At 47.3% G+C, this 22,176-nt stretch overlaps 1 protein-coding gene across 2 annotated transcripts in view; it reads right to left on the bottom strand.

Moving 5' to 3' along the window:
• Positions 1–1,134: 1,134 nt before the first annotated feature.
• LOC146830166 (uncharacterized) overlaps positions 1,135–22,176 on the bottom strand; it is a 208,110-nt gene continuing 187,068 nt past the window's right edge. For both annotated transcript variants that reach the window (XM_085604411.1, XM_085604410.1), the window contains one exon: positions 1,135–3,148. In XM_085604411.1, coding sequence (XP_085460537.1) covers positions 2,451–3,148 — 698 coding nt within the window. In that variant the 3' untranslated portion in view covers positions 1,135–2,450. The remainder of the gene's footprint in view (positions 3,149–22,176) is intronic.

Here is a 22,176-nt window from a genome sequence, read left to right on the forward strand (position 1 = left end):
AAGGAGTGATATGGGGCGATAAGATCCACAGTCAGTAGGAGGTTTTCCTGGTTTTAAAACTAGAACAACTGTCGCTTCGCTCCAAGACCCAGGAGGGTCGTCTCCATCCAGCAATATGCTATTAAAAAGTCTCGATAGCACAGGGATTATAGACTCTTTAAGATGATGATATAACTCTGCTGGAAGGCCATCAGGCCCTGTCGCCTTACCTTTTTTGGTGTTATTGATTGCCATTCTAATTTCGTCTTCGGTGATTTCGTTATCCAAAGCATCATGCTGTACCCTCGTAAGACTTGGTAGCCTGATCTTATCAAGCCAATTACATCTTCTCACAGGGTCCTCAATGGTGTTATTGGTATATATTTCTTGAAAAAATTCACGAAAAGCCACCCCAATGTCTAAATTAGATGACCGAGGTAAACTTTCTCCTTCCACCACTATCTGCTTGATATGGTTCCGGACCTGTCTTGTCAGTGTTGAGCTTGAGACAGGAGGCTTTCATCCAGTTAGCAACTTCGGTCATGCAGGCAGTGAACGTGTTTCTTGTATTGGGGGCCTGGTACAAGAGGGAGAGTATGAGTTGCATGTTGTCTAGTTAGGAGAGGATGCTGTGTGTGTGGATGACAGTGGCCAGAGTGATAATGTATGCTTTGAAAAAGGTGGGGCTGATCCATGAACTTTGAGGTGCTCCAAAGAGGAGTTTGTGGACTTCAGAGGAGTAAAGTATCAGGCTGACAACTTGTGTTCCATTCGTTAAGGAGCAGATCAAGCAGAAGCAGTCCTTAAATGTCTGATGAGGTTGGAATGTGAAACTGTGTCAAATGCTGCAGAGAGGTCCAGGAAAATGAGGGCTGCTGTGTCTCCTTTCTGAAGGTGTTTAATGACTTCCTCACTGTGATGTCATGAAACAGTCCCTGAATGCGACGTTACCAATTTTCAACTCTCAAACAACAATTTGCAATTTATAAAATTGATATTAAAGAGCCAGTAAATTATGAATGCGAATTAGACCAAATCAGAAATTACTGAGGTGCCTGCATGACACATACCAAATACGGATTTGGAATTTGTGAATTGGAAAGGATAGCAAATGCAATTCATTATTAAGAAACTTTATACATCTTACACCGTGCACTAAATCACACCAGACAATTGTTTATTATCTCACAAATAATTGATATTCACGACACGGTTACCAAATGTTTCACTTGGCTGAACTGTAGAAGTCAACCTATCAACATCTAAATTTCACCATTTATGAACAAAAATAAACAGCTCAATAATTGGCTTTTAGAAATACAGTGGCTGAAAATCTCTACCAATCGCTAAAACAAATGGTTGGTTCATGGATAAAGCAAATGCTGACATGCTCTAACAGACATCTTACAATTTCAAGCAACTGACATTCGCTGTGGTTTGAAAATATGTGTGCTCTATTAAAGATAAGCAAGGCAATAGCCTCTTTTAATTGCACTTGATAGTCTATGAGGACATCAAAATAAACATCCAAATCACCAGGTACAATTGTTGTAACCTTATCTGATGTAAGATCACGTAGAGGTGTATGTGGGCATTCAATTGATGGGAAGCTACCAAATGGTCTATTGACCTCATAGGATCAACAAGATTCACTTGGAGCATTCCAAGGACAGTTTAGCAATCACAGGCAGACCCCGTCAATGTGTGTCCCCTCAACAAGCATTAAGTATCAGATATGCTGGTGGGCCTAAGGAGCATATTTACAAAAGTGACAGGGCGCAGCGTTAGACTCTTTTGCTTAACGTCGCATTGCGCCACTTCACTTGTATTTCAAGAGAGTATCATTTACATTGCTTACATATTTCCCCTGAAGAAGGGCCGATGGGGCCTGAAATGCATTGGGCGGTTTTCTTGAAATAATAATTCCGTGGACATAAAGAATGAAACTCTTCTCAAGATGTTAATCTATGATTGGAACAGATTAAATGTGTTCACACACTAAGAACATTTGTTTATGTTTGAAATAGTTTCATTATTTGCTGTTTTGTCACATTAAATGTTTTTGAGTTCACCAGAACTATTGTTACTTTATGCTGACAAAGGTAGTATAGCAACAGCTTTTAGGCAACAGTGCACAGAGGTCAAGTTGCACAACTTGAATTATGTAGTATATGTTTCACGATACGTCTAGACAGCGTGTCAGCCCCTGTAGCATGCCGGATTTTTATTTAAAAAAAAATATTGAAACAAGTGGTTTTTCAAAAATAGGAGTACTCCTTTACATCACTATTAACATATATGATTTATAACAGATTTAAATATTTAACCCAACATGTTTTTTCCCCACAAGCTTTCTAATATAATATAAGTTTAGAAGGTGTAATAAGTGGGCCTGTGGCTTTAAAGTGGTTCCTGGGCTCTGGTTGTGGGTTGCTCGGGACTACTTTAACTGAAGTAACGTCTGATCACTTCTAATTACCTGGGGTAGATTTATCCTGGATTCCAGCTCCTCTCCCATAATCCTTGAATCGTATAATCCAGCTCTGCAGCTGCCTGATGTTACACCAGGCTTTAATACCTGCCCCATCCCTTGCCAGCATTTTGTCTATCACTTGAATGAGCCCCTGCACCTGCTGCTCCCTCTCTGCATCTCTTGCACGGTTGTTGAAGGCACAGACCCTCCACCCACAGCTATTGACCAGCTCTCTAAGCTTCTGCTCGGATTTACGTACAAAGTTTAGTATAGTTTCACCCTCCAGGTCCTCTTTCCGTGTAAACACGATCACTGTGAACTTTAGCGCCTCCTTCCCGAAGAGGCGCTGGATCCTTTGAACAGACTCCCGTTCCTCCAAGGTGAACCGTCCGGCCTGGAGCACGAGGAGAATGGCGTGTGGGTCGAGGGAGGAGAGCTGTGCACACCGCTCCATCTCTGCAGACACCTCCTTGTCAGGGACTTTGGAGGGAAGAATGCCCGGAGTGTCCACCACTAGCAGACGCCTCCCCTCCCACTCCACCTCCCCCCTCTGACACTCCCTGGTCACCGGCACTGCTGAGCCTTTGGACACAAACTCTCTCCTCCCTAAGATGCTGTTCCCAGTGGCACTTTTCCCGGCTCCAGAGGTCCCGACAAGGATTATCCTCAGCTCATCTGTTGCTCTGCACGGGTCACCTGTGGAAGGAACATTCACAAGTGAGTGCAAACACTGGTGAAGAAAGAGATCTCCAGTACAAAGCTTAATTATATTTCCCCTCCTTGTGCTCCCTCTACTGTAGGGGGTAAAAAGGCAGAAAGTGTAACTAATGGGGATCCACCCTGCTGTTGCGGGATAAATAAGCAATGTGTAGGACTTCCACGCCATTTGCGGAGCTTGAACTAAAATGGCTGTTGAACCCCCCCTGTTGCACATCAGTCACCTCGAAGACCTCCTCCACAGTTATAAGACCAACTGTGTCTCACACCTCACACTCACCCATTAAATCTCCATGTCCCCTCCTAATATGTAAAGCCCTCCCCGCTAGATGCATTTAATCTTTGTTTGATATCAGCTGTTCATGACCATTTCATAATGTTCCACTGTGTAAACGTCTATTTTTACCGCGTTGTGCTGCCCCTTGGTGGCGCCCACGTTTTATACATAAAGATATTAGAAACAGAGCTGATTTATAGAGGTTTGTGGCAGCTGTTTTTATTTGTGGGGCTACCTCTGTACTCAGGGTTCCTACTGACCATCTCTCTTGCAAGGCTTTGTATTTCGTAAAGACTGGAATGCTTCATTGCCCCTGAGTTTGAGAGGTGTCACTATGGAATGCGTGTGAGCACCCCAAGATGGCCATCCTTGAGCTGCATGCACCCCAAGTTGTATGTCCTCATTGTGACAGCTGCACACCTGCTGGTAGCTGCCTCCCCTTTATCACCCCATCTTCTCTCTGCACTCCTCATCCCATCACCTCCTCCTGCACTGGTGAATACAGCCTGTGTTTGTGTGTATCTCAGTAAGCACCTTTCACAGAGCACAGAAGGCCTTGGGGGTCATCTCTGTGAATCAGGTCTGTTCGCATGAGTTAGCAAGCAACACCCTAACTGTGGCCTACACAGGATCACGCAGAATCACAAAAGGGATTTGATGCCTGCCTGCTCCCTGCTGTGCTCTGCTCTGGCAAGAGAGATGGTGAAGGACTGTCTGGTGCGTGTAGATATTCAAACAGCATCATTGACACCATGCAAATGATGACAAGATTGCATGGATGGCACTTAAGCCACATGCCAGGAGTGGTGGGCATGACAAAGTAACATCCTTTAACCTTTTGCCCTGAATTGTCCATGTATGTGTTAAATATAGAGTAGTGTTTCAAAGATTTATTGTCGAAGTACAAATCATCAACCCTCACAGACCTCGATCCAGCATCAACTGCCAGAACCACGTTCCAACCAGAACACAAGAACATCTGGAACTCCTTACAGCACACAGTGACATAGTAAGTGTTCCGGACACAACCCATAACCATAACAAATCTTCCCCTTTATAATGAAACACAAAAAAAATTTGATACAAAGTTAAAATAGGGAATGTGGATTAAGTAACATAAGGAGAATAAGGAAGAAAAGCATAAAGATACAATTCACAATCAATATAAATTTAACAGCACCATAACAGATGATGCAAGAACACATACACCAGTGCAATTAATGAGACCATATCACATAATCTTTATGCCAACTAGGCCTTGCTCTTGCCCTACCAAGATCCTTACTGGATGTGCTACCAAACTCATTGGCAATGACACGTTGGAGCATTTGTGAACGTTGGTTGGATACTTTCACCAATCGAGACATGCTCCAAATATCACCAGAATTCAACACAACCACATTTTTTTTTTTAACATCGGAAATCAAAAAAAGTCCCATGAATCTTGAACGTCCCTCCCTAACTATACAAGGTCTTCTCACCACACTATCGCCAACACACCAATTGGGCTCTCCGGTGCAATGTGTTTTGTCAAAATTGATTTTGTAATTGTTTTGATATCTCTCTTCGCACTCTCAACTCAGATGCAGAAGGTTGATTGAGTACATTAGTATCCAGTCTCAACCAAGCTGGATTTAAATTACAATGTGGTTGTCTTCCCCTGATAACAGCAAAAGGTGACACAGACGTCACACAATTGGTGTTACTCTACGTGCCCACCAAGTCTCTCTCAAAGCCACTTTCAATGATTCCTTATTCAGGATTGCACGTTGAGCACAACTTTCAACAATTTTGTTCATGCTCTCCACCAACCCATTAGCCTGTGGCAAATAAAGAGCAGTCTTAAAATGAACAATAGCTAAACTAGAAAGAAATTGCTCCATCTCCTGAGACACAAACTGTGCCCCATTATCAGTGATTAAGGTCTTTGGAATGCCTTCTCTGGAAAACTCATCTTTAAGTAACTCCATTACAGTTTGAGTATTTACAATGGGTACACGTTTAGTTACAACCCATTTGGATGTATAATCCACAAGTAAAATCACATAACACTCACCATGGGTCAACAACTCAAATGGACCAGCAATATCCATTCCCAATTTAGTCCAGGGATCAGCAGGCACCTTGACTGGTGAAATTGGTGCTGAAAAAGTCTTCTTCGACTTGTCATTGTTTGCACATTGCCAACGATCTTTTAGCACTTCCTCCACCTCATGGTTCATACCAGGCCACCAGTACCACTCACAAAGTCTTGCTTTGGTCTTGTTGCGACCCAAATGGCCTTCATGTGCCAAATTGATCTATTTGCTTTTTAAACCTCTGGGAGCCACCACACCCTTCCCTCTAAAGATCTTTCCATCCAAAATGCTCAACTCATCTTTTACGCTGAAGAAATTCTCCAAAGTGGGAGACAGTATCTTCCTCTCCAGCCAACCTTTCACAATGAAGTCCTTTAGCACATCAAAATCAGGTTCACTTGAATAAAAATCAGCCCACTCCTTGTCTTCTAATGCAGACTCACAAATCCAATTCACTGTTACACAATCTACATTATCAACATCATGCTGAATTGGCAACCTGGACATGCAATCAGCCATATAATTCTTTAAACCAGGGATAAATTCAACCACAAAATTATAGTTGGACAACCCGTCCACCCATCTGGAGATTCTAGGGGGAAGATTAGCCATCTCTCTACAAGTGAAAATCCTGGAGAGTGGTTTATGATCAGATCTCACAGTAAAAGGTATCCACCACAAAAAGAATTTAAAATGAAGTACTGCCCAAAATACAGCAAGTGCCTCCCGTTCTATAACAGAGTATCTCTCTTCCGCTTCTCTCACAGCAAGAGAAGCAAAAGCAACTACTTTTAACTCTCCATTGTCAATTTGAGCAAGTACAGCACCTAACCCACAGATGCTGGTTAAGATTGTTCTCGTTTACATTAAAATGACCCAAAGTGGGTAATCTTGCAATGCAATCCTTCACACAAATAAAATGCCACTTCACATTTGTTGGACCATACATACTGAGATCCTTTTTTTAACAGAGATCTCAAAGGTTGAGAAATACAGGCAACATTTTTAATGAATTTGGAGCAAAACTTCGCCAAACCAAGGAAAGAGCGTACCTGATCTTTGTTAACAGGTTTAGGAGCTTCCATTATAATCCTAGCCAACTCCATTTTGGGACTAATCCCTTCACTGGAAATTGTGTGACCTAAACAAGTCACATATGCGACTCTGAACTTGCATTTCTCTCTTTTGATTACCAAACCTGCACTCTGCAATCTGTCGAATACTTTCCACACAATTCAATCATGTTCCTCAAATCTTTACCATACACCAGTATATTGTCTTGAAAAAACAAAACTTTGTCCAAACCTTGCAATACTGGTTTCATCACTCTCTGGAAACATGCCACAGTGGAGGCAAGTCCAAAAGGCATTCTAATAAACTGGAATGCACCTTTAAGTGTTACAAAAGAAGTTAAGTGTTTACACTCCGGATGTAGCTTAACTTGGTGGTAGGCAGAGGACAAGTCCATTAAACTAAAAATTCAGGCACTCTTTATGAGGGCCAAGGTCTCTGTGATATTTGGTAAAGGTTGTCTGTCAACCAAATGAACCTATTCAAACCTCTAAAATCCACACACAAACAAATACTCTTTTCCACCATCCTTGGGTGCCAACACCACTAGAGCCAACCACTCAGAACTCTCAATTTCTTCAATTACTCCTCTCTCTTTAAGCTTCCAATGGCTCCATCATCATATGTGGAACTTTCCTCACTTTGGCAACACAAGGTACCGCAGCACTCTTCAAAATAATCTTATGTTCAAAATGTTTAAGTAATCCAAGATTGCTACCAAAAACCTTGGAAAATGTAGTACAAATATCCAAGGGCTACTCTTCCTTGGTCAGCACCAAAACTTTCTGTTTACTGTTGAGATTAAGTGTCATTCCCATGTCTCTCTGATGTCTCCAACCAAGAAGTTTGTCCCCCTCCTTGCAGCATAAACTTTACCAACCGTTTCACGATCAGCAAATTGGATCTTCTTCACACAATACCCAAGCACATCAATGCTCACACCTCCATAACCCACAGGGTTGATATCAGGAGGCAACCACTCAATATCCTCACTTCCAGATGTGGTGGTCCAATTCTTAACACCAATCATCATGTAGGGTGATCCAGAATCTGCAAGAACCATTTTTTTCCTCCAATCATTTCACATTCAGGCATCTCAATCGGATCCTCATCCACACCCCCATCATCACGCACACTTGAAATAACCTTCACTTCCTCCTCTAAATAATTCACACTTTGCTGTTTGAATCTACAACATACACAAGCATAATGTCCTTTCTTGATGCACTTTTTGCAAAATGTAAATCTTGCAAAGCTCCCAGGACTGTTTGTCCAATGTCCTTCACTGCACACCTGAAACATTTTGGACCTCTAGATCTAACATCAACAGCAGTATATTTTTTTCTTATTGAATTTCTTATCAAAGTCCATATTAACCCCTTCAGCGCGGCGCGGATTACCGCCAATACTTGACATGCACACACTGTTTCCCTTAACGTGGATTAAAGTGTGTGCATCACTGTGTGCAAATCTGTTTTTTTTTTTTTTTTTTTTACTTTACTTCCTGGCGCTCCACCATAGAACAAATTAAACGGATTGAAAATTGATTGTAGAGTATCCGCATCACGAAGAAAAAATAATAACACTCAAAATGGCGGCTGCCGTCAATGCGCCATGTAGTCTAGTGTTGCACTACGTTACCACGTCGGCATCAGTCTTCGAATCCTGAAGACGCAGTCACGATGACAGTTGGGATATCAGGATGTCATCATGATTATGGAATAAACTGCATGGCACACATCTATCTGGATCGCAGGTCAAGCTCCACACTGCCCCATCTTCACAGCACCACCACTCATAGATACTTGCCGAGTATACCGTTTTCCGGTGTACGTCGTCCCTCACCAATACACCTCATCACAACCAGTGGGTCAAACCGGAAATCCACAACGTCCACCATGAAGACATTATATCCAACGCGTAAGTTTGTTTTCCTTTTTCTTTTGTTTAGGTTTGATGTTCTCACAAGTCTTCAGCTCGTCGCCAATGTTAAATATTGATCCATCCAAACACAGAGTAGTGTTTCAAGGATTTATTGTCGAAGTACTAATCATCAACCCTCACAGACCTCAATCCAGCATCAACTGCCAGAATAACGTTCCAACCCAGAACACAGGAACATCTGGAACTCCGTATATCATACATGACACAGTAAGTGTTCCTGTTACTATAACAACACAACTCGGGCAAATGTTTGTTTTAGATACCACCCAGATTAGGGGGCTGACAGGACATGTCAGATGTGAATTATTAATTTCTCTTTATATTGCATGAAATCAAATGTTTTCACTTGAGAGGGATATGGTGCCTACAAACACTCAATAGAACTAGGAACCTCAATTATTTATACCACAAACTGCCATGATTTAATAATTTGTTTAACGTGAACCTCAAATGACAAATATTGTTAAATCACAGGGAGAGGGGAAAAGAAGGAAATAGTACTTATATCCACATGTATTAATAGATATAGAAAGTATTCAGAAAAAATATTGTGATGCAGAAATACTTTTGACAAGAATATCGATTTTCTAAGGAAAGTAATATCAATGTTAAAAATATCTAGGTTATTAATATCATTTACAAAAATATTGTTAATAAGTTTGTTTTTTAATTATTTATGTATTTTAGGATATGTTTTAATTGTACATGTTATAAATTGTTTGTATAATTATTGTTAATATAGTTTGTAAATTGTTTGGTGTTTTTAAATTAAATCTAATTGTTTATTGTAATATTAATTGATCTATAATGATGTCGGGCGGATCGCCGCTGCCCGCATAGCGGTGCTGATCCGCCCAACATCATCCCCCACCCGCCTCCCATTTCCCCCCGCCATATTATGATGGTGGGGGGTACCGCAGCAGGCGGGAAGACCGTCCGCCGCTTTTCCGCCCGGGCGGCGAGTCGACCGGGCGGAAAAGGGTTGAATATGGTGGCGGTGTCTGCTAGACACAGTCATCCATATTACAATGTCAGCGGGAAGCAGCCTTTCCGTGGCGGCATTGCCGCCACAGAAAGGCATGCAGATTCCTCAGTTGGGTGCCCGTTGTGGGCCCCCAGGATGTTGGGGGGTGAGGGGGCACATGGGGGTAACTATGGTACCCCCTTGCATTTGCATGGATGACGAGGCAGGCACCACGCGGTGCCTGTCACGTTGTGCATGCAAATGCACAAGTACATTTTTTGGATTGCAGCGGGTGCTGCTGACAGCACTGCTCGCCGCAATGCAAAAATGCGGAATGCGCCTGCCAGTGTGGCAGGTGCATCCTAATTGCACATGCGGGACCGCCAGCACACAAAGCGGGCAGTCCCATTTCCTGGAGCGATGGCGGGCGGACTGAGGTTTGTAGGGGTACAAGGTGGGAAGTAAATAAATTATAATTAATAATAATAAATTTGTAATTAATAATTATTCAATTAATAATTAAGTCAATTGTGTAACTGAGACATTGTTTAGTTATGTTTTAGGTGCAAGTTGTGGGGTTTGTAGGTTAAGAGGGTGTGAAGTAAATTAATTATAATCAATTATTAATTTATTTTAAATTATCATCAATTATTTAACTACGAATTATGTGTCCTTAATTTATTTTTTAAGTTATGTTTCAGGTGAGGGTTGTGGGATTTCTAGAGGTACAGAATGGGAAGTAATTAGAATTAATTAATAATTATTTGTAACTAATAATTATTATTGATAATTAATTAGACTAATTGTGTATTTAATTTATTTTTTAAGTTTTGCTTTAGGTGCAGGTTGTGTTTTCAGGGGCTCAGGGTGGGAAGCTAATTAATTATTATTAATGAATAATATATGTTATTAAATAATGATTAATTCATTGATAATTAATTATGTAATTTGTGTAATTAAGGGGCTCATTACGGTGGCGGACAGTCCGTCCGCCATCGTCTCCTATTTGGGACTCCCCCGCCAACAAGGCGGCAGTCCCACAATAGGAATTAGGATGCGACCCCCATTGTGGCGGTCGCATTGCCTATTTATTGTATTGCGGCCTGTGCTGCTGGCTGCAGCACCCGTTGCAAGGCAAAAACGGGTCTCCACACATCTCCCTGCAATACGTGGCAGGCACCATGCGGGGCATGCCACATCGTGCAGGGACATGTAGGTGGGCACCATGGGTGCCCCCCAGGACCCACAGCCTAGGGCCAGGAGGAAAGGGCGGCCCGCTATGGGCCCCCAGTGACCATCCCTGCCAAACTTTTCATGGTGATTGAACCGCCATGGAAAGGCTGGCGGGGATGGACATCCTAATATGCCTATTCTGATCAATGCAGGCAGTCCAACTGGCGGTCAGAAACAATCTGACTGTTGGAATCGTGGCAGTGGGGTTTTCCGACCGCCATCGTAATGTGGTAGTCTGATCTGCCCTTCTGATTGGCGGGGGAACCACCACCGACAGGCTGATGGTTGTGGTCCTCCAACTATCGTAATGAGCCCCTAAGTTATATTCCGGGTGCAGGTTGTTGTGTTTGTAGGAGTAAAAGGTGAGAAGTTAATTATCATTTTAAATAAATAATTAATTATTAGTTGATTATGTATATTGTGTAATTATTATCATTTTTAAGATATATTTTAGGTGTGGGTTGTTGGGGTTTTGAATACTGCCTTCGATCTACACTGTGGACAGCAGGGCTACCAAATCAGATGGAGTCGCGATTGCAGATGACGCAGTCCAGTAGGCAAGAGACATTGCTCCCAGTGAGGCCAGCCCGCACCACGCATCATCACTGGCTGCGACACGCTGAGCACCACACCTACCACTAACTCTATGCAGCTCAAGTCAACGCCACTGGCTGTGGGCCCTTCCTGACCGCTGCCTCTGGCCTACTCTGCGGTCAGCAGGGCTCACAATTAAAATTGAGTCTTGATTCATTAATTACAGAGTCCAGTAGGCAACTAACTACAACGTCCCTAAAACCTACATAATATCCTTTTAGTATCCTTGCTTCAAGAACTTTTTTTATATCAATTATAGCTTTAGAACAATGACCAAATTCATCTTGCAAGTCCAAAGGAACACTGAATGGCAGTCTACACTGCGGACAGCAGAGCTCACAGTTCGAATTCAGTTTTGATTTATTTATTGCAGAGTGAACTGTACTCTATGTTGTTGGATTTTCTCAAGAGGAAGTGACAAAAAGCATTCCTCGATGTCTGTGCAGACTACTGCCTTCGATCTACACTGCGGACATCAGGGCTCACAATTCAGATTGAGTCGCGATTGCAGATGAGTCAGTCCAGTAGGCAAGAGACATTGCTCCCAGTGCAGCCGGCACCACGCATCATCGCTAGCTGCGCACACGCTGAATGCTTCTGATTCTCCTACCACAGTGCACTACAACTCAATGACCCTTTATAATACAATCTTTTGTGTATGATTTCAGATCGGCTGCCCCTACCTCAGTGCACCACAAGTCATGGACCATTTATGATGGAATCTCTGTGTGCTATCTGATGATTACTGTTGTACTTGTTGCCATCACCAACCATTCCCTCAGGGCTGGCTTACACTCACCCCACATGCATCCAGCATAGAAGTCACTGGACATGTGACCCTGGTAATAAAATGGAGTCGAGCGCACGTGCCCGTACCCAGTTCCACTATCTAACTGTGTCCTTGTTTTCATTATGTATGCTGCATGATGCTGCCCCTTGGTCCTACCACATTACATTGTGCTGTGGACAGCATATGCAACCATGTTACCTCTGGCAGTGTGGAAAACTTCGGTCATTTAACTTTGTTTCGGTCATTGTACAAGTACGTAGGTAGAGACTTGATCATTAGAGTACTACAAGGAGAGTGTTTAGTGAATTTATAAGTCCTTGGGGATTGGCGGAGTGATTGTTTAAGTACATATGTTGGCGCAGCCTACCCCCGAGAACAAGCTTGGCTCTAATTGCCTGCCCTCCATGTGCCAAAAACTGAAACTTCAACTTTGCATGGCCCTGTATTGCTACAGCTGCAACACTCCACTGAATGTGCAATAAACATTAATATCCACACAGAAGTGTCATGTCGACCATCTCTCATGTGTGGAAGTATGGATAAATGTAGGGTCAGTGATTCCCCGTATCTTCCATGTTGGCCACGTTGTGAGACTTGGGTCACAGTGACACATTGGCGCTTGCAACCCGGGTGACTGCAGCACTACAATGGGGCACCCGCATTAGTTGATTCCTCATCCAACTCAGGACAGAACAACGCTCATAACTCCAGAGTCATTCTTCACAGCCTCACGCAGCACTGGCATAAGCCAGGCCAGCCCACTCCGCTTACGCTTACAGGGAGGGACGACAACGCTACATGGCCCACCTTTTCATTGCAGTGATCTGCTGGCCACAGGCCTAGTTGTCAGTACGCAACAGCCACTCCCTCACAGCTGGTATACACCCACACCACACCCACCCAGCACAGGGATCACAGCACACGTGACTCTGCCAATAAAAAAGACCAGGCACACATGCTCTACACCATTTCAGACTTGCTGGCACCGGATGCACTGTGGCGGGCAGAGGCACACTGCCATGGAACGGTGATGTTTGGTCCACTGAGGTAGGGGCACCGTAAGTGCTTAGCAGCCTGCGATGATGTCCCATGCTGGCAGTCCGGACAGGTCAGCTTTTGTGTGCCCTGTGGGACGGCAGTGTAGGCCTAAGCCATCAAACAGCGGTGGCTGACCGCCACGTGGCATGGCCTCGCAGGTCACAGAGCGCCACCGCAAGAGCTGAGCTGTTGTGCAGGCTGCGATGATGCATGGCTTCGTTACACCATCCTAGCAATCAATACCCCATTTGAATTGTGAGCTCGGCTAGACAGCGTGTATGCCACGGCTGAGGAGGTTGCTTCAGCACGTGGTAGACCCTCTTCGACACATGTCAGTGGCGAAAAGTGAGCAGTGAGGCTTGGGTGCGCAGGAGCCTGGGTGCGCAGGAGCAGAACAGCAATAAATGCGTGTGCAGTCGTATGTACTCTGCCATTCCTGATTCTATACTATGTTTCAGATGAGTGAGCTGGAAGTATGTCCCGGCACGTGGTTGGAGACACACCAGTGTGTTTTGTCCGGAGTTTGTCTGTCTGTCTGTCTGTCTGTCTGGAGTGAGTCTGTCTGTCTGTCTGTCTGGAGTGAGTCTGTCTGTCTGTCTGTCTGGAGTGAGTCTGTCTGTAGTGAGTCTGTCTGGAGTGAGTGAGTGAGTGAGTGTCTGTCTGGAGTGAGTGAGTGAGTGTCTGTCTGGAGTGAGTGAGTGAGTGAGTGAGTGAGTGTCTGTCTGGAGTGAGTGAGTGAGTGAGTGAGTGAGTGTCTGTCTGGAGTGAGTGAGTGAGTGTCTGTCGTGAGTGAGTCTGTCATGAGTGAGTCTGTCTGGAGTGACTGAGTGAGTGAGTGAGTGAGTGTCTGTCTGGAGTGAGTGAGTGAGTGAGTGAGTGTCTGTCTGGAGTGAGTGAGTGAGTGTCTGTCTGGAGTGAGTGAGTGAGTCTGTCATGAGTGAGTCTGTCTGGAGTGACTGAGTGAGTCTGTCTGTCTGTCTGGAGTGACTGAGTGAGTCTGTCTGGAGTGAGTGAGTGAGTCTGACTGTCTGTCCTGAGTCTGACTGTCTGTCGTGAGTCTGACTGTCTGTCGTGAGTCGGACTGTCTGTCGTGAGTCGGACTGTCTGTCGTGAGTCTGACTGTCTGTCGTGAGTCTGACTGTCTGTCGTGAGTCTGACTGTCTGTCGTGAGTCTGACTGTCTGTCGTGAGTGTCTGTCGTGAGTGTCTGGAGTGAGTCTGTGTGTCTGGAGTGAGTCTGTCTGTCTGGAGTGAGTCTGTCTGTCTGGAGTGAGTCTGTCTGTCTGGAGTGAGTCTGTCTGTCTGGAGTGAGTCTGTCTGTCTGGAGTGAGTCTGTCTGTCTGGAGTGAGTCTGTCTGTCTGGAGTGAGGGAGTCTGTCTGGAGTGAGGGAGTCTGTCTGGAGTGAGGGAGTCTGTCTGGAGTGAGGGAGTCTGTCTGGAGTGAGGGAGTCTGTCTGGAGTGAGGGAGTCTGTCTGGAGTGAGGGAGTCTGTCTGGAGTGAGGGAGTCTGTCTGTCTGTCTGGAGTGAGGGAGTCTGTCTGTCTGTCTGGAGTGAGGGAGTCTGTCTGTCTGTCTGTCTGGAGTGAGGGAGTCTGTCTGTCTGTCTGGAGTGAGGGAGTCTGTCTGTCTGTCTGGAGTGAGGGAGTCTGTCTGTCTGTCTGGAGTGAGGGAGTCTGTCTGTCTGGAGTGAGGGAGTCTGTCTGTCTGGAGTGAGGGAGTCTGTCTGTCTGGAGTGAGGGAGTCTGTCTGTCTGGAGTGAGGGAGTCTGTCTGTCTGGAGTGAGGGAGTCTGTCTGTCTGGAGTGAGGGAGTGAGTCTGTCGTGAGTCTGTCTGTCTGGAGTGAGGGAGTGAGTCTGTCGTGAGTCTGTCTGTCTGTCGTGAGTCTGTCTGTCTGTCGTGAGTCTGTCTGTCTGTCGTGAGTCTGTCTGTCTGTCGTGAGTCTGTCTGTCTGTCTGTCTGTCGTGAGTCTGTCTGTCTGTCTGTCGTGAGTCTGTCTGTCTGTCGTGAGTCTGTCTGTCTGTCTGTCGTGAGTCTGTCTGTCTGTCTGGAGTGAGTCTGTCTGTCTGTCTGGAGTGAGTCTGTCTGTCGTGAGTCTGTCTGTCTGTCTGTCTGTCGTGAGTCTGTCTGTCTGTCTGTCTGTCGTGAGTCTGTCTGTCTGTCTGTCTGTCGTGAGTGTCTGTCTGTCGTGAGTGTCTGTCTGTCGTGAGTGTCTGTCTGTCGTGAGTGTCTGTCTGTCGTGAGTGTCTGTCTGTCGTGAGTCTGTCTGTCTGTCGTGAGTCTGTCTGTCTGTCGTGAGTCTGTCTGTCTGTCGTGAGTCTGTCTGTCTGTCGTGAGTCTGTCTGTCTGTCGTGAGTCTGACTGTCTGTCGTGAGTCTGACTGTCTGTCGTGAGTCTGACTGTCTGTCGTGAGTCTGACTGTCTGTCGTGAGTCTGACTGTCTGTCGTGAGTGTCTGTCGTGAGTGTCTGGAGTGAGTCTGTGTGTCTGGAGTGAGTCTGTGTGTCTGGAGTGAGTCTGTGTGTCTGGAGTGAGTCTGTCTGTCTGGAGTGAGTCTGTCTGTCTGGAGTGAGTCTGTCTGTCTGGAGTGAGGGAGTCTGTCTGGAGTGAGGGAGTCTGTCTGGAGTGAGGGAGTCTGTCTGGAGTGAGGGAGTCTGTCTGGAGTGAGGGAGTCTGTCTGGAGTGAGGGAGTCTGTCTGTCTGTCTGGAGTGAGGGAGTCTGTCTGTCTGTCTGTCTGGAGTGAGGGAGTCTGTCTGTCTGGAGTGAGGGAGTCTGTCTGTCTGGAGTGAGGGAGTCTGTCTGTCTGGAGTGAGGGAGTCTGTCTGTCTGGAGTGAGGGAGTCTGTCTGTCTGGAGTGAGGGAGTGAGTCTGTCGTGAGTCTGTCTGTCTGTCGTGAGTCTGTCTGTCTGTCGTGAGTCTGTCTGTCTGTCGTGAGTCTGTCTGTCTGTCGTGAGTCTGTCTGTCTGTCTGTCTGTCGTGAGTCTGTCTGTCTGTCTGTCGTGAGTCTGTCTGTCTGTCGTGAGTCTGTCTGTCTGTCTGTCGTGAGTCTGTCTGTCTGTCTGGAGTGAGTCTGTCTGTCTGTCTGGAGTGAGTCTGTCTGTCTGTCTGGAGTGAGTCTGTCTGTCGTGAGTCTGTCTGTCTGTCTGTCTGTCGTGAGTCTGTCTGTCTGTCTGTCTGTCGTGAGTCTGTCTGTCTGTCTGTCTGTCGTGAGTGTCTGTCTGTCGTGAGTGTCTGTCTGTCGTGAGTGTCTGTCTGTCGTGAGTCTGTCTGTCTGTCGTGAGTCTGTCTGTCTGTCGTGAGTCTGTCTGTCTGTCGTGAGTCTGTCTGTCTGTCGTGAGTCTGTCTGTCTGTCGTGAGTCTGTCTGTCTGTCGTGAGTCTGTCTGTCTGTCGTGAGTCTGTCTGTCTGTCTGTCGTGAGTCTGTCTGTCTGTCTGTCGTGAGTCTGTCTGTCTGTCTGGAGTGAGTCTGTCTGTCTGTCTGGAGTGAGTCTGTCTGTCTGTCTGTCGTGAGTCTGTCTGTCTGTCTGGAGTGAGTCTGTCTGTCTGGAGTGAGTCTGTCTGTCTGTCTGTCTGTCTGTCGTGAGTCTGTCTGTCTGTCTGTCTGTCTGGAGTGAGTCTGTCTGTCTGTCGTGAGTCTGTCTGTCTGTCTGTCTGTCGTGAGTCTGTCTGTCTGTCTGTCTGTCGTGAGTCTGTCTGTCTGTCTGTCTGTCGTGAGTCTGTCTGTCTGTCTGTCTGTCGTGAGTCTGTCTGTCTGTCGTGAGTGTCTGTCTGTCGTGAGTGTCTGTCTGTCGTGAGTGTCTGTCTGTCGTGAGTCTGTCTGTCTGTCGTGAGTCTGTCTGTCTGTCGTGAGTCTGTCTGTCTGTCGTGAGTCTGTCTGTCTGTCGTGAGTCTGTCTGTCTGTCGTGAGTCTGTCTGTCTGTCTGTCGTGAGTCTGTCTGTCTGTCTGTCTGTCGTGAGTCTGTCTGTCTGTCTGTCTGTCGTGAGTCTGTCTGTCTGTCTGTCTGTCGTGAGTCTGTCTGTCTGTCGTGAGTCTGTCTGTCTGTCTGTCTGTCGTGAGTCTGTCTGTCTGTCGTGAGTGTCTGTCTGTCGTGAGTGTCTGTCTGTCGTGAGTCTGTCTGTCTGTCGTGAGTCTGTCTGTCTGTCGTGAGTCTGTCTGTCTGTCGTGAGTCTGTCTGTCTGTCGTGAGTCTGTCTGTCTGTCGTGAGTCTGTCTGTCTGTCGTGAGTCTGTCTGTCTGTCGTGAGTCTGTCTGTCTGTCGTGAGTCTGACTGTCTGTCGTGAGTCTGTCTGTCTGTCTGGAGTGAGTCTGTCTGTCTGGAGTGAGTCTGTCTGTCTGTCTGTCTGTCTGTCGTGAGTCTGTCTGTCTGTCTGTCTGTCTGGAGTGAGTCTGTCTGTCTGTCGTGAGTCTGTCTGTCTGTCTGTCTGTCGTGAGTCTGTCTGTCTGTCTGTCTGTCGTGAGTCTGTCTGTCTGTCTGTCTGTCGTGAGTCTGTCTGTCTGTCTGTCTGTCGTGAGTCTGTCTGTCTGTCGTGAGTGTCTGTCTGTCGTGAGTGTCTGTCTGTCGTGAGTGTCTGTCTGTCGTGAGTCTGTCTGTCTGTCGTGAGTCTGTCTGTCTGTCGTGAGTCTGTCTGTCTGTCGTGAGTCTGTCTGTCTGTCGTGAGTCTGTCTGTCTGTCGTGAGTCTGTCTGTCTGTCTGTCTGTCGTGAGTCTGTCTGTCTGTCTGTCGTGAGTCTGTCTGTCTGTCTGTCTGTCGTGAGTCTGTCTGTCTGTCTGTCTGTCGTGAGTCTGTCTGTCTGTCTGTCTGTCGTGAGTCTGTCTGTCTGTCGTGAGTCTGTCTGTCTGTCGTGAGTGTCTGTCTGTCGTGAGTGTCTGTCTGTCGTGAGTCTGTCTGTCTGTCGTGAGTCTGTCTGTCTGTCGTGAGTCTGTCTGTCTGTCGTGAGTCTGTCTGTCTGTCGTGAGTCTGTCTGTCTGTCGTGAGTCTGTCTGTCTGTCGTGAGTCTGTCTGTCTGTCGTGAGTCTGTCTGTCTGTCTGTCGTGAGTCTGTCTGTCTGTCTGTCGTGAGTCTGTCTGTCTGTCTGTCGTGAGTCTGTCTGTCTGTCTGTCGTGAGTCTGTCTGTCTGTCTGTCGTGAGTCTGTCTGTCTGTCTGGAGTGAGTCTGTCTGTCTGTCTGTCGTGAGTCTGTCTGTCTGTCTGGAGTGAGTCTGTCTGTCTGTCTGTCGTGAGTCTGTCTGTCTGTCTGTCGTGAGTCTGTCTGTCTGTCTGGAGTGAGTCTGTCTGTCTGTCTGGAGTGAGTCTGTCTGTCTGGAGTGAGTCTGTCTGTCTGTCGTGAGTCTGTCTGTCTGTCGTGAGTCTGTCTGTCTGTCTGTCTGTCTGGAGTGAGTCTGTCTGTCTGTCGTGAGTCTGTCTGTCTGTCTGTCTGTCGTGAGTGTCTGTCTGTCTGTCTGTCTGTCTGTCGTGAGTGTCTGTCTGTCGTGAGTGTCTGTCTGTCGTGAGTGTCTGTCTGTCGTGAGTGTCTGTCTGTCGTGAGTGTCTGTCTGTCGTGAGTGTCTGTCTGTCGTGAGTGTCTGTCTGTCGTGAGTGTCTGTCTGTCGTGAGTGTCTGTCTGTCGTGAGTGTCTGTCTGTCGTGAGTGTCTGTCTGTCGTGAGTCGGTCGGTCTGTCTGTCGTGAGTCGGTCGGTCTGTCTGTCGTGAGTCGGTCGGTCTGTCTGTCGTGAGTCGGTCGGTCTGTCTGTCGTGAGTCGGTCGGTCTGTCTGTCGTGAGTCGGTCGGTCTGTCTGTCGTGAGTCGGTCGGTCTGTCTGTCGTGAGTCGGTCTGTCTGTCGTGAGTCGGTCTGTCTGTCGTGAGTCGGTCTGTCTGTCGTGAGTCGGTCTGTCTGTCGTGAGTCGGTCTGTCTGTCGTGAGTCGGTCTGTCTGTCGTGAGTCGGTCTGTCTGTCGTGAGTCGGTCTGTCTGTCGTGAGTCGGTCTGTCTGTCGTGAGTGTCTGTCTGTCGTGAGTGTCTGTCTGTCGTGAGTGTCTGTCTGTCGTGAGTGTCTGTCTGTCGTGAGTGTCTGTCTGTCGTGAGTGTCTGTCTGTCGTGAGTGTCTGTCTGTCGTGAGTGTCTGTCTGTCGTGAGTCTGTCTGTCTGTCTGTCGTGAGTCTGTCTGTCTGTCTGTCGTGAGTCTGTCTGTCTGTCTGGAGTGAGTCTGTCTGTCTGTCTGGAGTGAGTCTGTCTGTCTGTCTGGAGTGAGTCTGTCTGTCTGTCTGGAGTGAGTCTGTCTGTCTGTCTGGAGTGAGTCTGTCTGTCTGGAGTGAGTCTGTCTGTCTGTCTGTCTGTCTGTCGTGAGTCTGTCTGTCTGTCTGTCTGTCTGGAGTGAGTCTGTCTGTCTGTCGTGAGTCTGTCTGTCTGTCTGTCTGTCGTGAGTGTCTGTCTGTCTGTCTGTCTGTCGTGAGTGTCTGTCTGTCGTGAGTGTCTGTCTGTCGTGAGTGTCTGTCTGTCGTGAGTGTCTGTCTGTCGTGAGTGTCTGTCTGTCGTGAGTGTCTGTCTGTCGTGAGTCTGTCTGTCGTGAGTCTGTCTGTCGTGAGTCTGTCTGTCGTGAGTCTGTCTGTCGTGAGAGTGTCTGTCTGTCGTGAGTGTCTGTCTGTCGTGAGTGTCTGTCTGTCGTGAGTGTCTGTCTGTCGTGAGTCTGTCTGTCTGTCGTGAGTCTGTCTGTCTGTCGTGAGTCTGTCTGTCTGTCGTGAGTCTGTCTGTCTGTCGTGAGTCTGTCTGTCTGTCGTGAGTCTGTCTGTCTGTCTGTCTGTCGTGAGTCTGTCTGTCTGTCTGTCGTGAGTCTGTCTGTCTGTCTGTCTGTCGTGAGTCTGTCTGTCTGTCTGTCTGTCGTGAGTCTGTCTGTCTGTCTGTCTGTCGTGAGTCTGTCTGTCTGTCGTGAGTCTGTCTGTCTGTCTGTCTGTCGTGAGTCTGTCTGTCTGTCGTGAGTGTCTGTCTGTCGTGAGTGTCTGTCTGTCGTGAGTCTGTCTGTCTGTCGTGAGTCTGTCTGTCTGTCGTGAGTCTGTCTGTCTGTCGTGAGTCTGTCTGTCTGTCGTGAGTCTGTCTGTCTGTCGTGAGTCTGTCTGTCTGTCGTGAGTCTGTCTGTCTGTCGTGAGTCTGTCTGTCTGTCGTGAGTCTGTCTGTCTGTCGTGAGTCTGTCTGTCTGTCGTGAGTCTGTCTGTCTGTCTGTCGTGAGTCTGTCTGTCTGTCTGGAGTGAGTCTGTCTGTCTGTCTGTCGTGAGTCTGTCTGTCTGTCTGTCGTGAGTCTGTCTGTCTGTCTGTCGTGAGTCTGTCTGTCTGTCTGTCGTGAGTCTGTCTGTCTGTCTGGAGTGAGTCTGTCTGTCTGTCTGGAGTGAGTCTGTCTGTCTGGAGTGAGTCTGTCTGTCTGTCTGTCTGTCTGTCTGTCGTGAGTCTGTCTGTCTGTCTGTCTGTCTGGAGTGAGTCTGTCTGTCTGTCGTGAGTCTGTCTGTCTGTCTGTCTGTCGTGAGTGTCTGTCTGTCTGTCTGTCTGTCGTGAGTGTCTGTCTGTCGTGAGTGTCTGTCTGTCGTGAGTGTCTGTCTGTCGTGAGTGTCTGTCTGTCGTGAGTGTCTGTCTGTCGTGAGTGTCTGTCTGTCGTGAGTGTCTGTCTGTCGTGAGTCGGTCTGTCGTGAGTCGGTCTGTCGTGAGTCGGTCTGTCTGTCGTGAGTCGGTCTGTCTGTCTGTCGTGAGTCGGTCTGTCTGTCTGTCGTGAGTCGGTCGGTCTGTCTGTCGTGAGTCGGTCGGTCTGTCTGTCGTGAGTCGGTCGGTCTGTCTGTCGTGAGTCGGTCGGTCTGTCGTGAGTCGGTCGGTCTGTCGTGAGTCGGTCTGTCTGTCGTGAGTCGGTCTGTCTGTCGTGAGTCGGTCTGTCTGTCGTGAGTCGGTCTGTCTGTCGTGAGTCGGTCTGTCTGTCGTGAGTCGGTCTGTCTGTCGTGAGTCGGTCTGTCTGTCGTGAGTCGGTCTGTCTGTCGTGAGTGTCTGTCTGTCGTGAGTGTCTGTCTGTCGTGAGTGTCTGTCTGTCGTGAGTGTCTGTCTGTCGTGAGTGTCTGTCTGTCGTGAGTGTCTGTCTGTCGTGAGTGTCTGTCTGTCGTGAGTGTCTGTCTGTCGTGAGTGTCTGTCTGTCGTGAGTCTGTCTGTCTGTCTGTCGTGAGTCTGTCTGTCTGTCTGTCGTGAGTCTGTCTGTCTGTCTGGAGTGAGTCTGTCTGTCTGTCTGGAGTGAGTCTGTCTGTCTGTCTGGAGTGAGTCTGTCTGTCTGTCTGGAGTGAGTCTGTCTGTCTGTCTGGAGTGAGTCTGTCTGTCTGTCTGGAGTGAGTCTGTCTGTCTGTCTGGAGTGAGTCTGTCTGTCTGGAGTGAGTCTGTCTGTCTGTCTGTCTGTCTGTCGTGAGTCTGTCTGTCTGTCTGTCTGTCTGGAGTGAGTCTGTCTGTCTGTCGTGAGTCTGTCTGTCTGTCTGTCTGTCGTGAGTGTCTGTCTGTCTGTCTGTCTGTCGTGAGTGTCTGTCTGTCGTGAGTGTCTGTCTGTCGTGAGTGTCTGTCTGTCGTGAGTGTCTGTCTGTCGTGAGTGTCTGTCTGTCGTGAGTCTGTCTGTCGTGAGTCTGTCTGTCGTGAGTCTGTCTGTCGTGAGTCTGTCTGTCGTGAGAGTGTCTGTCTGTCGTGAGTGTCTGTCTGTCGTGAGTGTCTGTCTGTCGTGAGTCTGTCTGTCTGTCGTGAGTCGGTCTGTCTGTCGTGAGTCGGTCTGTCTGTCGTGAGTCGGTCTGTCTGTCTGTCGTGAGTCGGTCTGTCTGTCTGTCGTGAGTCGGTCTGTCTGTCTGTCGTGAGTCGGTCTGTCTGTCTGTCGTGAGTCGGTCTGTCTGTCTGTCGTGAGTCGGTCTGTCTGTCTGTCGTGAGTCGGTCTGTCTGTCTGTCGTGAGTCGGTCTGTCTGTCTGTCGTGAGTCGGTCTGTCTGTCTGTCGTGAGTCGGTCTGTCTGTCTGTCGTGAGTCGGTCTGTCTGTCTGTCGTGAGTCGGTCT

The sequence above is a fragment of the Triturus cristatus genome, chromosome 5_1, assembly GCF_964204655.1.
Source record: "Triturus cristatus chromosome 5_1, aTriCri1.1, whole genome shotgun sequence".
In the NCBI taxonomy this organism is placed as follows: Eukaryota; Metazoa; Chordata; class Amphibia; order Caudata; family Salamandridae; genus Triturus; species Triturus cristatus.